Source organism: Pseudonaja textilis, chromosome 10, assembly GCF_049901715.1.
Source record: "Pseudonaja textilis isolate UNSWEBS1 chromosome 10, rPseTex1.2, whole genome shotgun sequence".
Taxonomy (NCBI): Eukaryota; Metazoa; Chordata; class Lepidosauria; order Squamata; family Elapidae; genus Pseudonaja; species Pseudonaja textilis.
In genome coordinates, this window is record NC_141999.1 from 25463562 (window position 1) to 25476491 (window position 12930).

The window sequence follows — 12930 nt, forward strand, 5'->3', positions numbered from 1 at the left end:
CCGCCCACCCACCCGCCTGCCCCTGCGCTGCCCTGGCCGTGACCGTCCCAGCACGGAAGAGCAGAGTGCCCCTCCCCCCCCAAGGGACGTAGCAGCAAAGGACTTTGGCACTGCCATTCAGGCGGGGTCACCGAACCGGTTGTCATGCCAGCAGCCTCCCACCGCTGCTTCCAACCCTCGTTCGGCCTGTGGCGCTGGCTCTGAGCATGGGACCCCCACCCAATTTTACGACTTTTCATATTGTGGTCATTAAGCAAATCCCGTCTCCGCAATGGGGGGATATTTTGGCCAGACACTACAATTAAACACGAATTTCTGGCAAAAAAAAACCCCAAATAAATCATAAATTGTGGTCACAAGACTGAGGAATGCCACACAATGGCCGTAAATTTTGCCGGTTGCCAAGTGCCCCAATTAGGTGACAGCTGGGGGGGGTCGTCATAATCTTGAACCTGGGGTGTGAGCAGCCTTGAAGAGACTGGTTGTAACTCTGAAGGTTCACTAACTTTCCTTGCATTTTCTGCCCCCCCCTCCCCTCCCCCCCCCAAATACCTGCCAAAAGAGACCAGCATCCTCCCTGGGAAGAACCCCGCCCTGTTTTTCACCTCCGTTTATTAGAAAATTCCAGGTGTGGCTTAGAAAAACAAAAGGACTTTGTAGAAAACGGGCCTTGAAGAGAGTCCAGTAGAAAGAGGCCCGAAAGGCCGAGGTGAGACCCCAGGGTCTTCCCCCGCCCAAGGAAGAGGCAGGTGAGTTGGGGGGGGTCTCCTGGGGGGGCCGCGGCACCGTGTGGTGGGACAGCTGAGGAACGGCGCCAACTCCGGATTCAGCCTGCAAGAGAAACCGGCAGAGTCTGGCTTCCTTGCGAGCCTGGAATGCAGACTGAGTTCACCTAGCACACCGCATCGTGGCTTAACTGTGGCTTATGGAATAAACTGCCATTGTCACCTGGGTTTGCACAAGGTGTCGCTGCAATCTGGGACCCTTTGGGCTCCTGCATGAATTTGGGGGTGGGTTGTGGCTCTGCCCCACTGCAGCCCCCCAAATCTTTCTTTTGGGGGGGGGGCCAGGCACCAAAAGCCATTTTTCATGGCAGCAACCCCCCCCCTCGGATAGGAAAGGAGGAGCGCTGGGGTGCTGGGTGAAAGGCCCCCCAGGCAGAGGAATCAGCTGCCCTCTTCAAATGCACCCCCCCTCCTGCTTTGGCCCCATAGTTCCTGGCAATCGGGGGGTCGGGGGGGGTGAGGGTGCAGAGGGAGGGGCTCCTACCTGGGGGACTCCGGTTCCGGTTCCGTTCTTCGACGGCCGACTGCCAGGGCTCAGATCTTGACGCCGGTCCACTCGTTGGCCTTCCTCCTCTCCTCGGCTGGGAGCGCTAACGGGGGTCTGCAGAAAGCCGGGGGCAGGGAAAGGGGGTCAACAGGAGGTAACCAGCACAGGAAGCGGCCTAGAAGCCTAAGCCCCATTGCTACCACGGAGATGCTGAAAGGATCCGAAGGGTGAAAAGCGGTTGGGACTTAAAAGGGTCACTAAATGGACCGTCACAAGTCGAGGGCTACCTCAGGAGCAGCCTGCCCCCTTTACCTTCCTCTTCTGCTTGGGGGTCCTCGGGGCCTCCATGGGGGCAGTCGAGACTCGTCCGGGACCACCTCCGCCTCCGCCGGGGGGACGGGACCACCTCCTCCTCCTCCTCCTCCTTCTCAGAGGAGGGGGGCCGGGCGCCTTTCGCACAGTCCTTGGCCAGCGCCCCCAGGCCACGCTCCCTCCTGGCCCGGCCGCTGTCTGGCTCCCACCCCTCGTGTCTGGAGGCCGAGCAGGGCAGCCCGGCGGGTGGGTGGCTGCCGTTGGTCTGCGAGTAGACGTTGCTGACCCTGGCGGCCTTCTTCTCGGGCTCCTCCGGGCGGCCGCTGGAGGCCTTGTAGCGGATCATGAGGAGGATGATGAAGACCAGCACCGAGGCCACAATGATGCCCCCCACCACGATGATCATGGTGCCCCCCAGGAACTGGGTGTGGAGCGCGTGGCACTGCAGGCCGTCCCGCAGGGTGCTGAAGCGCAGGCAGCCCAGGCTCTGGGTGACGGTCAGCGAGGTCACCCCGTCGTCGTAGATGGCCAAGACGCAGAGGTGGTAGCCCCGCCCGGCAGCCAGGTCCTTCATCAGGAAGCCTTTGCTCGTGGGAGGGATCATTCTGGAGGGGGAGAGAGAGAATCACAGCGTTGGAAGGGACCTTGGAGGTCTTCTAGACCGACCCCCCTGCAGGAGGCCCCAGGCCAGGAGAGTCCCAGATGGGGAACTTTGTGGGCTTCAATTCCCAGAATTCCTCAGTCAGCACAGCAACGTCAAGGCCTGGTGGATGTCAACTCCTACACTGGCTGGGGGATTCTGGGAGTTGAAGTCCACAAGCCTTAAAAGGTTCCCAAGGTTGGACCCCCTTCTCCTATTCCGTCCGGGACAAACCCCACTCCGACCTCTTCTTGAAGATGGACGGAGCCCCCACAGCTTCCGGGGGGGAAACCCTTCCACAAACAAGGCTGTGAGTTCTGGGCGGGGGGGAGATTGGGGGGCGGAGAGACTATCCAGCCGAGGGGAGGCAGCAGGCCGGCCGTGTTGTAAAACGGGGCAAAACTCCCTTGCCCCACAGTGCCTCCCTTAACGACATAAATGGTGCTGAATCGTAAGTCGAGGAGGGTCTGGGTGGAACAACCTCGGCTCAGGGAGAAAACGCCCCTCTCTGTAGGTGGGGGGCTGTCCTGAGGGCCCCCAGTTCTTGAAAAGGAGGCCCCTCCCTCAGACTCGGCCCCCAGACCAGGAGGCGACCCCCCCAGGCAAAGCCTTGGCGGAGGAGACTTCGCAGAGCTACCTGACTGGCATGCCGGCTCTTCCCCCCCCCAGCTCAGCTCAGGAAGAGGAGCCTTGCATGCTAACATGCCCCCCCTTGTCCTTGAGCCCCCCCGTTCTCCTCCCCAGGCAGGGCCGGTGCAGAGGGCGTGGGCGGCCCTAAGCCCCCCGACTCCCCTCCCCAGGATCCCAGGGGCCCGCTCTTGCCAGCCCCTCCCCTATTTGGGGAAGGGGGCCTTTCCCCCCGTGACATTTCAAGGAGACCAAAGGCCCCCTCTCCAATGTGGGCGGGGCTGGCGGTTGGACAGGAGCCTCTTGGATCAATAGATGCTAGATTGGAAGGGCTCCCCCTCCCCCTCCCCAGCTGATTCACAACAGGCAGCGGGGACTTCCTGCCCCCCAGCCCCCCGCTGGCTCTCACTTGCAGGCACACACACACACACACACACACACACACACACAGGGCTGCTGACATCCAACGCTGCATCCTAAGGAGGCCACCCATCTTCATTTCCTTTCCGGCCAGCAGGCACTGGATGGGGGGGGGACCCAGAAGACCCCCCCCCTCCAGCTTCCCCCCCTCTTTGCCACGGGCAGAGCAAGGCAGCCGGGGACGGGAGAGGCTGGGGACGGATGGAGGGGGGGCTCTGCCTGGGGGGGCGAGAGGGAGAAGAGCCCCTCCTGGGATCTCCACTCACTCCCCCCAGCCCCCCATCCGCTGGGTCCGCCACCCCGAGGATCACGTGATCAGAAGTCCAACACATAGCCCCTGACTCCTATTTATGACGGTCGTCATGTCCCGGGGTCACGCGGTCCCCTTTTGCGACCGGGTCACTCCTTCAACAAGTCCAGTGGTTCACTTAACAACGGGGGCAAGGAACGGGGGCAAAACTTGCTTCACCACTGTCTTGCTTAGCAACGGGGATTGGGGGCTCAATTGTGGTCCTAAGTCGAGGACTGCCTGGACCTAAGGACCGGGAGAGGATGATGGGCTCCCCGTTCCCTAGGCCCCATCCCTCAGGGAAGACCCCGAGCCCTGTTGGACTGGAGGAGATGGGACCCTCAGCGGGGGCCCAGGGCAGGGAAAGGGGGCCCCTAGCAAGGCACAAGGTTATGGGGTGGGGCCCGGCCCCCTCTGGCCCTGGGTTCGAGGCACAACCCTCCCCAAGGGAAGCCGAGGGACAGGCCGGCTGGGCGCTCTTGGATGGAAGAGCTGGACGGCATTTTTATCCCTTCAAGGCAGCAGGTTGAGGGTCTCCAGAAAGGAGAAAAGGGAGGAATCCCCCCCAGCCAGGAACCATCCTGTTCTGGGAGCTGGAACCTGGCCGGGCTGTTTGGGAAACCCCCCGTTTACTCAGCCCCTTCCAAAGGAAAGAAAACGACGTTGTGCATCCTGTTCTGCCCTCCCCCTGCCAGCTGCCCCCTCCCCGGCATTCCGCGAGGAGAAGAGGAAGCTGGAGCCAACAGCCTAGATTTGAAAGAGAGAGAGAGAGAGAGAGACCTAAAAGCTCCGTGCAAATCCACCCCCTCCTTTCTGCATTCATTTTGCAGGCTGGGAGGCCGGGACCTGCTTCTCCAGAAAGAGGCCAGAGCCGGAGAGGAGCTGAGAACCGCCGGCACGGACGTCCCGCCGGCTCCTCTGGGATTCTCCCAAGATTTCACTGTCAAGTCTGCGTTCCTCATCAGGCGGGGAAGGATCTGACCTTCAGGAAGGAAAGAGAGGCCAGGCGCCCGGCACCAGCCCTTCAGCCCCCACCTCCAGCACTCAGGTTCCGCAGATCGGCCCCTCCAAGGGGGACTGGGGGCCCATCATCCCCTCCCAGTCCTCAGAGAGCAGGTCGGAATTGCATTTTTCAAGTGTGCCAAGTGTGTTCACACTAAAAGAAATGGCAATAAAGGCAACGCTGTGACATCTACTCCCTTGCAACTCTTTTGGCAACCTATTATGGTGATCTGATTATGGTTTATCGGGCCAACGGTGGCCCAACCTCTTCTTAACATCCCCCCCCCTGTGTTGGGAGCACTCCCACGTCCATCCGGTCCCAAGAGCTGACCTGGCCAGTCCTGCCCCCCTTGAGCGTGAAAGTCACTCCCAGCCCTGGAGGGGCTCCCAGCACTTACTAACCCCGGGCAACACGCCCCCCACCCACCCCCAGGCCTCCCAAGCGGGGCACCCGCTCACCTGTACACCAGGGTGTCATCCGAGGAGCTGTTGTACTGGATCTGGAACATGCGGATGCCAGGGATGTGCCACTGGGGGTACCAGCGGATCAGGACGGAGGAGGAGGAGATCTCCGAGGCCACCACGCCCTTATCCGGAGAGGCGCCCGTGTCGTTGGCGCCCAGAGGTAGGGTGGCCATGGCAGAGGTGAGGATGTCCGAAGGCCCCACGGCCTCGGGCACCTTGGGGGTGGTGCTGTTGGAGAGCAGCGGCAGCAGGTTGACCACGAGCTCCACGGAGGTGGTGGCCTCCCCGGCAGCGTTGGAGGCGATGCAGGTGAAGAGGCCGCTGTCCTGGATGGCCGCAATCAGGATCTCCAGGGTGCCGTTGTCGTAGGAGACGGTCCGTGAGGTGTTAGCCACCACTTTGCCCTCAGGGGAGACCCAGTGGATGGAGGGCTCCGGGTCCCCCGCCCCGCGGCAGCGGAGGACCGCCCCCTCGCCCTCCGTCACCACCAGGCGGCCCGTGTGTCGCGTGATGACCGGCGGCTCGCAGATGAACTCCTCTTCGGCGATGGTCCAGAAGTACTTGCCCAGCAGGTCGGGCGGCGAGGCACAGGTCTCCAGGTCGTCCTCCCTGGCCAGCCGGCGTAGCCAGAGCAGCTCGCAGTTGCAATGCAGGGGGTTGCCGCCCAGGCTGAGCACCAGGGAGGAGGGCGGGGAGCCCTTGGACTTGGCGTAGACCGGGATGCGCAGGAAGAGCGGGTCCGGCGGGATCTTCTTCAGCTTGTTGGAGGTCATGTCCAGGCGGGCCAGCTTGAGCAGGTTGGAGAAGACGCCCTCGGGCACGAAGTCGATCAGGTTGTGGTCCAGGCTGAGGGAGTTGACGTTGTGCAGGCGGTGGATGGTGTCCCAGGGGACCCGCGCCAGGTTGTTGTAGGAGAGGTCCAGGTCCTCCAGCGTGCCGGCGAAGTCATCGAAGGCCACGGGGGAGATGCCCTGCAGCTGGTTGTTGCTGAGGATGAGGTGGCGCAGGTTGGGCAGCCCCTTCAGCTGCTCGGCCCCGATCATCAGCAGCCGGTTGTTGTCCAGGTGCAGGGCCCGCAGGCTGCGCAGGTCGGCGAAGGCGTAAGGCAGGACCTGGCTGATGGTGTTGCGCGAGAGGGTGAGGTGCACCAGGCTGGTCATGTTGGAGAAGTCCTTCCGGCGGACGACGGTGATGAAGTTGTCCGTCAGGCGCAGCTCCACCGTGCGCCGGTCGATCATGGTGGGCACAAAGAGGAGGCCCGTCTTGGTGCACAGGATGGCCAGCGAAGGGGAGAGGTTCTGGCACATGCAGCGCTTGGGACACACCTGAGCTCGGCCCAGGTGGGCCAGGAGTAGCAGAAGACACAGCAGCAGGCCCTCCATGGCGCCGGTCAGGAAGGGGTCTGCAGGGCAAAGGATGGAGAGAGGTGAGCAGAGGGCCTGGTCCATGGGCACCACCAGAAGACCCAAAAGGTGGGGGGAGTGACCCCTGCAGGCTGAAGCCTCCACCGATGAAGCCTCCAGCACAGGTGTCTCCAAACACGGCCTCTTTTAAGATTTGGACTTCAACTCCCAGAATTCTCCACTTCAAGACCTGTGGACTTCAGCGCTCGGAATATCCCAGCCGGCACAGCTGGTTCCTCTCCAGCACAGCTGGCTGGGGAATTCTGGGAGTTGAAGTCCCTGAGTCGTAAAGTGGCCAAGGTTGGAGATTCCTGCTTCGTGCCGGGGTCCAATTCAGCAACTGAATTGGGTCCAATTGCCGCCCCCCCCCCCGCCCCGTCTTCTTCCCCGAATCCACACAACCAAAAGCTGCCAGAATCCCTTCTGCTTGCCTGACCTCTCCCCACCCCCGGCTGACTCCCTCGCCACGGTCCTGAATTATGGGGAAAGGGGGGATGTCATTCTTTCTGGACCCTGCGCAGGGTTTCTATAAGCCTTGGGGTGCCTTTTCCTTGCTCGGATCCGCCCCTGCTGAATCACAAATAGGATTAAGATTCACATTTATCGACGGTGCTTTTCATTGATTTTCCCCTCTCCATCTCTCCCTAAAGCTCTGCAGGTCTCAATGATGCCTCTCAGCCGAAGGATAAAAACCGTCTCGGACAAGGAGGCAGAGAGCCACAAGGCTGCGGCTGGAGGCCTGCTCCTCGCTGGACGGATCCTGTTACCTGGGTGCCGTTTGGCCTAATGAGGGATTCGCTCTGGAATACATTTGCAGGGCCCCTCCTTTCGGCACCCGGGCCCTTTTTCTTTTAATTTTATTTTTAATTTTTAATTTCAAGCAGCTAGAAAGCTGCAGGGCAGATCGGGTGGCTAGCCTTCCACTGAGGCCTCCTGCCCTTCCTGGATTTCCTTAGCAGGGGCATCCGAGGTGGGCAAAGACCCCCAGCCAGAAGTAAAGCACCTCTCGTTTTCAAAATGCTATTCATTCATCACAACAAAAAATACAGAAAGACAGGTAATACTCAACTTACAATTGAGCCTAAACATTCTGTTTCTAAGCGAGACAGTTGTTAAGTGAGCTGTTCCCCGTTTTACAACTTTTGTTGCCATCGTTGTTAAGTGAATCTCTGCAGTCGTTAAACTAGTCCCCCGGTCATTAAGTGAATCTGGCTTCCCCATTGACTTGGCTGGTCAGAAGGTTGCAAAAGGGGATCACATGACCCCAAGGGGATGCTGAGACTGTCGTAAATACGAGTCAGTTGCCAGGCATCTGAATTCTGATCATCTGACCAAGGGGATGATGCTGCAACGGTCAGAAGTGTGAAACATGGTTGTAAGTCCCTTTTTTCAGTGCTGTTATAACTTGGAACAGTCACTAAGCAAACAGTTATAATTTATTTATTTATTTATTTTTTATTTATTTATTTGATTTGTCAATTGCTTACAAGATAATAGGTATTAAGTATATAAATAGTTATGAATACATGAAATGGGTACCTATAAGAAAAATAAAAGAAACAATAGGACAGGGACGGTAGGCACGATTGGTGCGCTTATGCACGCCTCCTACAGACCTCTTAGGAAAGGGGTGAGGTCAATAGTAGACAGTCTAAGGTTAAAGTTTTTGGGGTTTGGGGAAGAAACCACAGAGTCAGGTAGAGTATTCCAGACATTGACCACTCTGTTGCTGAAGTCGTATTTCCTACAGTCAAGTTTGGTGCAGTTAACCTTGAGTTTGTATCTACTGTGTGCTCTTGTGTTGTTACGGTTGAAGCTGAAGTATTCATTGACAGGTAAGTCATTGCAATGTATGATTTTATATACTATACTTAGATCAGAACGAAGACGGCGTAATTCAAGGTTTTCTAGGTCTAGAATTTCAAGTCTGATGGCATAAGGTATTCTGCAACGAGTAGAAGAGTGGAGAACTCTTCTTGTGAAATAATTCTGGACTTTCTCAACTGTGTTAATATCAGATACGTAATGTGGGTTCCAGACTGATGAGTTGTATTCAAGTATTGGTCTAGCAAATGTTTTGTATGCTCTAGTTAGTAGTGTGATATTACCAGAGAAAAAGCTACGCAGCTTAACAACTCTTAATGCCTTTTGGGCTATGTAGTTACAGTGGGCACTAGCACTTAGATCATTAGAGATGAGTATTCCAAGGTCCTTTACAGAGCTTGGCTCATGAACAAGGTCTTGACTATTCAGCTTGTATTTTATTTTCTGATATATATTTTTTTGCCAATATGTAGGAAAGAGCATTTATTTGTTGAGATTTGAAGTTGCCATTTGTTTGACCATTCTGATACATAGTCAAGGTCTTTTTGAAGGCTAGCAGTATTGTCTGTGGTATTGAACAGCTTTACATCATCAGCGAAAAGAATGCAGTTACTCTTAATATGATCACAGAGGTCATTTATGTAGCGTATGAAGAGAGTTGGTCCTAGAATACTGCCTTGGGGGACACCACTATTGACAGGTACAGAATTTGATAGGACACTCCCAATTTTGACCATTTGTTGTCTGTTTGACAGGAATGCTTCTATCCAGTTATGTAGTTGTCCAGAGATACCATAGGATTTTATTTTTAGGAGTAGTTTGTCGTGTACCACTGAATCAAAGGCTTTACAGAAGTCTGTGTAGATTGCATCTATTGCTTTGCCCTGATCGAGTCGTGTAGTCCGTATGTTTTTGCAGTGTAAGAGTTGCAGATTACAGGATAGTTTTTTCCTGAGACCAAATTGTTTATTGGAGAGTAGGCTGTTTGTCTCTAAGTGGAGGATGATGGATTGGTTAATAATTGATTCCATGACTTTACAGGTGACGCAGCATAAGGAGATTGGTCTGTAATTTTCAACTAGGCTGGGGTCTCCCTTTTTGAAGATGGAGATGACCGTGGCTTGTGACCATAGGTTAGGCAAGGAGCTGGTCCTGAAAGATTTTTCAAAGACTATGCTTAGAGGTTCTGCTATGGCAGTGGGTAGCTTTTTTAAGAAGTAGGCACATATTCCGTCCGGTCCAATAGATAGAGATGGTTTTAGATTGCCTAGTGCTTTTTCAACATTATCTTCTGTAAAATCGATATGTATTAGATCATTGTGGTTGTCTGTGGTTCGACTAGGAAATACTGGGCATGATCCATTGCTGTTTACAAATACTGATCGGGGACAAATCGGGGACGAAGAATGTGTTAAAGATGTTGGCTTTACTGGTGTCGTCATTACAGTCTTTACCATTAGGTCCTGTCGGGGTGGGATGAACCTTGAGTCTTTTAGTTTGTTGTTTACAAAATTGTAAAAAGCGCGGGTGGAATTGGTGCATAGGTTTTCCTCTTGTTTAATGTGATAATTGGTGCATTCAGTCTTTATCTGGTGGCATAAATTTTTGTATCGGCTTTTGAAATTGGCAACGTTACCAGATTTGTTTTTCCACCAGGGTGATCTCTTTTGGGATTGAAGTTTCCTTATTGTTATGGGTAATCTGTTTTTTTTTTGTTTTTTTTTTGGGAGTTGTTGTTGGTACATATAGTTTGATGACTCTTTTGACTTCAAGTAAAAATATGTTGTAATGGTCTTCAACAGTATTGCATCCAGTGAATAGAGATTGCCAATCAAGGGATGAGAGATCGTTGTCTATAAGATCATAGTTGCCTTTTTTGAAGTTATAAGTGGGGATTACGTCATTGTGATTATTTTTGTGTGGGCGTATGTTGAGACAAAAGTCAATCAAATTGTGGTCACTGCTTAAAAAGGGTTCTTTAGTTTGTATTCCGTAAATTAAATTCAAACTGTTGCAAAAGATGAGATCGAGGCAGTTGTTTAGTCTAGTGTTGTTGGTTACTAGTTGTTCCAGTCCCAGATTTGTAACAGCATTATAGAAGGTCCTGTGAATGGGTTCAGTTGTACATTCATTTAGGGTCCAGTCAATATGAGGTAGATTGAAGTCACCGAGAAAGATAAAAGCGTGTGGGCAGGATGCTGCCCAGGTTAGTAGTGTATTTAGCTTGTTTACACGTTTGATGTCATAATCAGGGGCTCTGTAACATAGTAAGAACTCACGGACTTCCTGCATTTGATTTCTCTGATTCAGGGAACAAACTGGCAGCCGGCTAGTTTTTTCCCTTCAGAAAAAAGACACGTGCCCCGAGTCAGCTCGCCGGTTCCCTCACTTTTGCTCTGCCCCCGTAAGAGTGACCGATGAACTCCCAGCGGCTCTGCCTTCAGAAAGCCCATGGAGAAGTAGCCCAAGGAGCTTGAGTGATCTCTCTCCCGTCCTCTTCGATCAGGCAAGGCTGGGAACGATGGGGGATGTAGCCCCCTATCTGGAGGGCAGAGAGGAATGCTCTAGCAGCCCACCGCTCTTCCTTGGTGCAGAGGCCGCGGTTCAAGTTTTTATTATCAACATCATTTGGGGTGTGCCGTATCTATTCACCCTGTAAATCAGATCTTGGCTTCTCTTCTCCTTGCAAATATCCCCAAGAAACAGGTTCTCAGGTCACCTGAAACGACCCGACTGGTGTCCCAGGGAAGCAGAACGGAAAAATAAATTACCATAAAGACAAAACCCAGCATTGCTGTAACGCCAGCAAACGCCCAGCAAGAAGATGAATATTTCATGATCAAATACTTAGCAAGCAAACACTGGAGAGGAATGTAGTTTCTATCTCTTATCAACAATTAATCTTAAATCTCCAAATAGAGCGATATGGATTTCTCCTTTTCCAAAAGATAAGCCCCCCCAAATCCATGACCCAAATCCATGACCAAGACACGGAATCAGAAGGCCGTTTGGGGGATCCTTCCACCTGTAAACCCCACCCCTCCTTTTTTTTCTCCTAGACATTATATTAAAAATTCTGGGAAGGGTGGGTAGGTGGAGCTAAGTTCCACAGGACGGCCCCTTGGGGGGTCTTCTCAATCTCTGCCTGGCGCCAGTCCCTTTCTCCCTCAGCCACTTAAACAGTAAGGGAAGGGGAGAGGAATGAGAGAAAGGTCAGCACTCGCTTGGAAAAAGCCCCCTTCTCCCCCCAAGCTAATAAAACTCAAGATTGGACGGTGCCCGTTATGCCAGGGGCCTCTAAGCGTACAAAGGAGAAGCGAAAACCACTTGGAGAGACCCACAGAGGGTACCCGATCCCCTGCTTAGACTTCCGCCCGCAAGCAAGGAAGTCGGTCAGAATGCAATTTATATTTTCCTTCCTAACGACACGGCAATGTTCCCCGACGGCAGAAAAGGCAAGGAGGCCGGTTCTCCGTGCTGACAAAGAAAAGCCCAAAAAACAAACAAGGTTGGATCGGGCTTCTGAAAGGATGCAAGGGATCCCACAAGAGCTTTCCTCATCAGCTCCTAAGGCAGCGGCCTGGTCCAGAAGAGCAGACGGGGGGAAGGGACCCTTGCCAGCTGACATCCAGGTTTCGACTCATGAATCCTCCAGCTCAGGACTCTCCTCCTTTGACCACTTCTAGGATCTGTGGACTTCAACTCCCAGAATTCCCCAGGCAGCTAGAAGACCGGCAAGTCCTTTCCCACTCTGTTGTTCTGTTCAGCTTTGCTGGCCTGAGAATTCTGGGAGTAGAAGAGATCCCTGATTTAAGGCTCCATTGAGGAGCTGGGCAGCCACATCCCTCAACCTTCTCCAACAGTGAACAATGGCTGCAAATTAGGACAATTGCAATAAGGATTTTAACTAATCAGGTCATTTATAGTGGCTCGCTGTCTATAGATTTCAGTCTCTTATTAAATATTTCAGCATTTGGGCACATTGTCAAAACTCAATATGGATCCGAGAGTGAGTTTTAATGGGGAGAATGGTGTCAATTAGAACCCCTACCCATAATTCTGAGCTGCGGCAGCCGGCTTTGAAATACGCCGTTCCAGAAGAAAAATAGAAAGGGCCCTCTACAAATTAAATTAGCAATTAGCATTCTCTTTGCTGGAAATGGCAGATTAATCATTTTACAATTTGGCTGGTCAAACTGGTGATTAAAAGCTGAGCTCAGCTTGCTGTATCAATAAGCAATTTCTTTAAATGCTCAAACCGATTGGCGGGTCCTCAAATGGGTGAGTTTCGGACCGGCCAAATCCCACTACGGGTAGCCTTCGACTTACAATGGTTCATTTAGTGACGGTTCAAAGATACAACGGCAGTATGATCATTTTTCATATTTATGGCCGTTGTAGCATCCCCGTGGTCACATGATCAAAATTCAGACACGCGGCAACTGACTCGTGTTTATGACGCTTGCAGTGTCCCAGGGAGGGTCACGTGATCCCCTTTTGCGACCTTCCGACGCACCAAGTCAATGGGGGAAGCCGGGTGCTCTGAACAGCTGCAGCGATTCACTTAAGTGCAGCAAGAAAGGTCGTAAAACGGGGGGGAAACTCACTTAGTGACTGTCTTGCTTAGCAACAGAAGTTTTGAGCTTGGCTGTAGTTATAAATCAAGGACCCCCCGT

General features: G+C 53.6%; 1 protein-coding gene across 1 annotated transcript; it reads right to left on the minus strand.

The window, feature by feature from the left end:
• Window positions 1-597: 597 nt before the first annotated feature.
• On the minus strand, window positions 598-6653 carry LOC113454515 (leucine-rich repeat and fibronectin type III domain-containing protein 1-like protein). Its single transcript, XM_087940232.1, has 4 exons — window positions 5022-6653; window positions 1585-2189; window positions 1270-1375; window positions 598-831 (listed from the first exon to the last, which is right to left on the minus strand). The coding sequence occupies exons 1-3, from the start codon at window positions 6473-6475 to the stop codon at window positions 1320-1322; spliced, it is 2115 nt and encodes a 704-aa protein (XP_087796358.1). The 5' UTR covers window positions 6476-6653; the 3' UTR covers window positions 598-831; window positions 1270-1319.
• Window positions 6654-12930: the final 6277 nt, after the last annotated feature.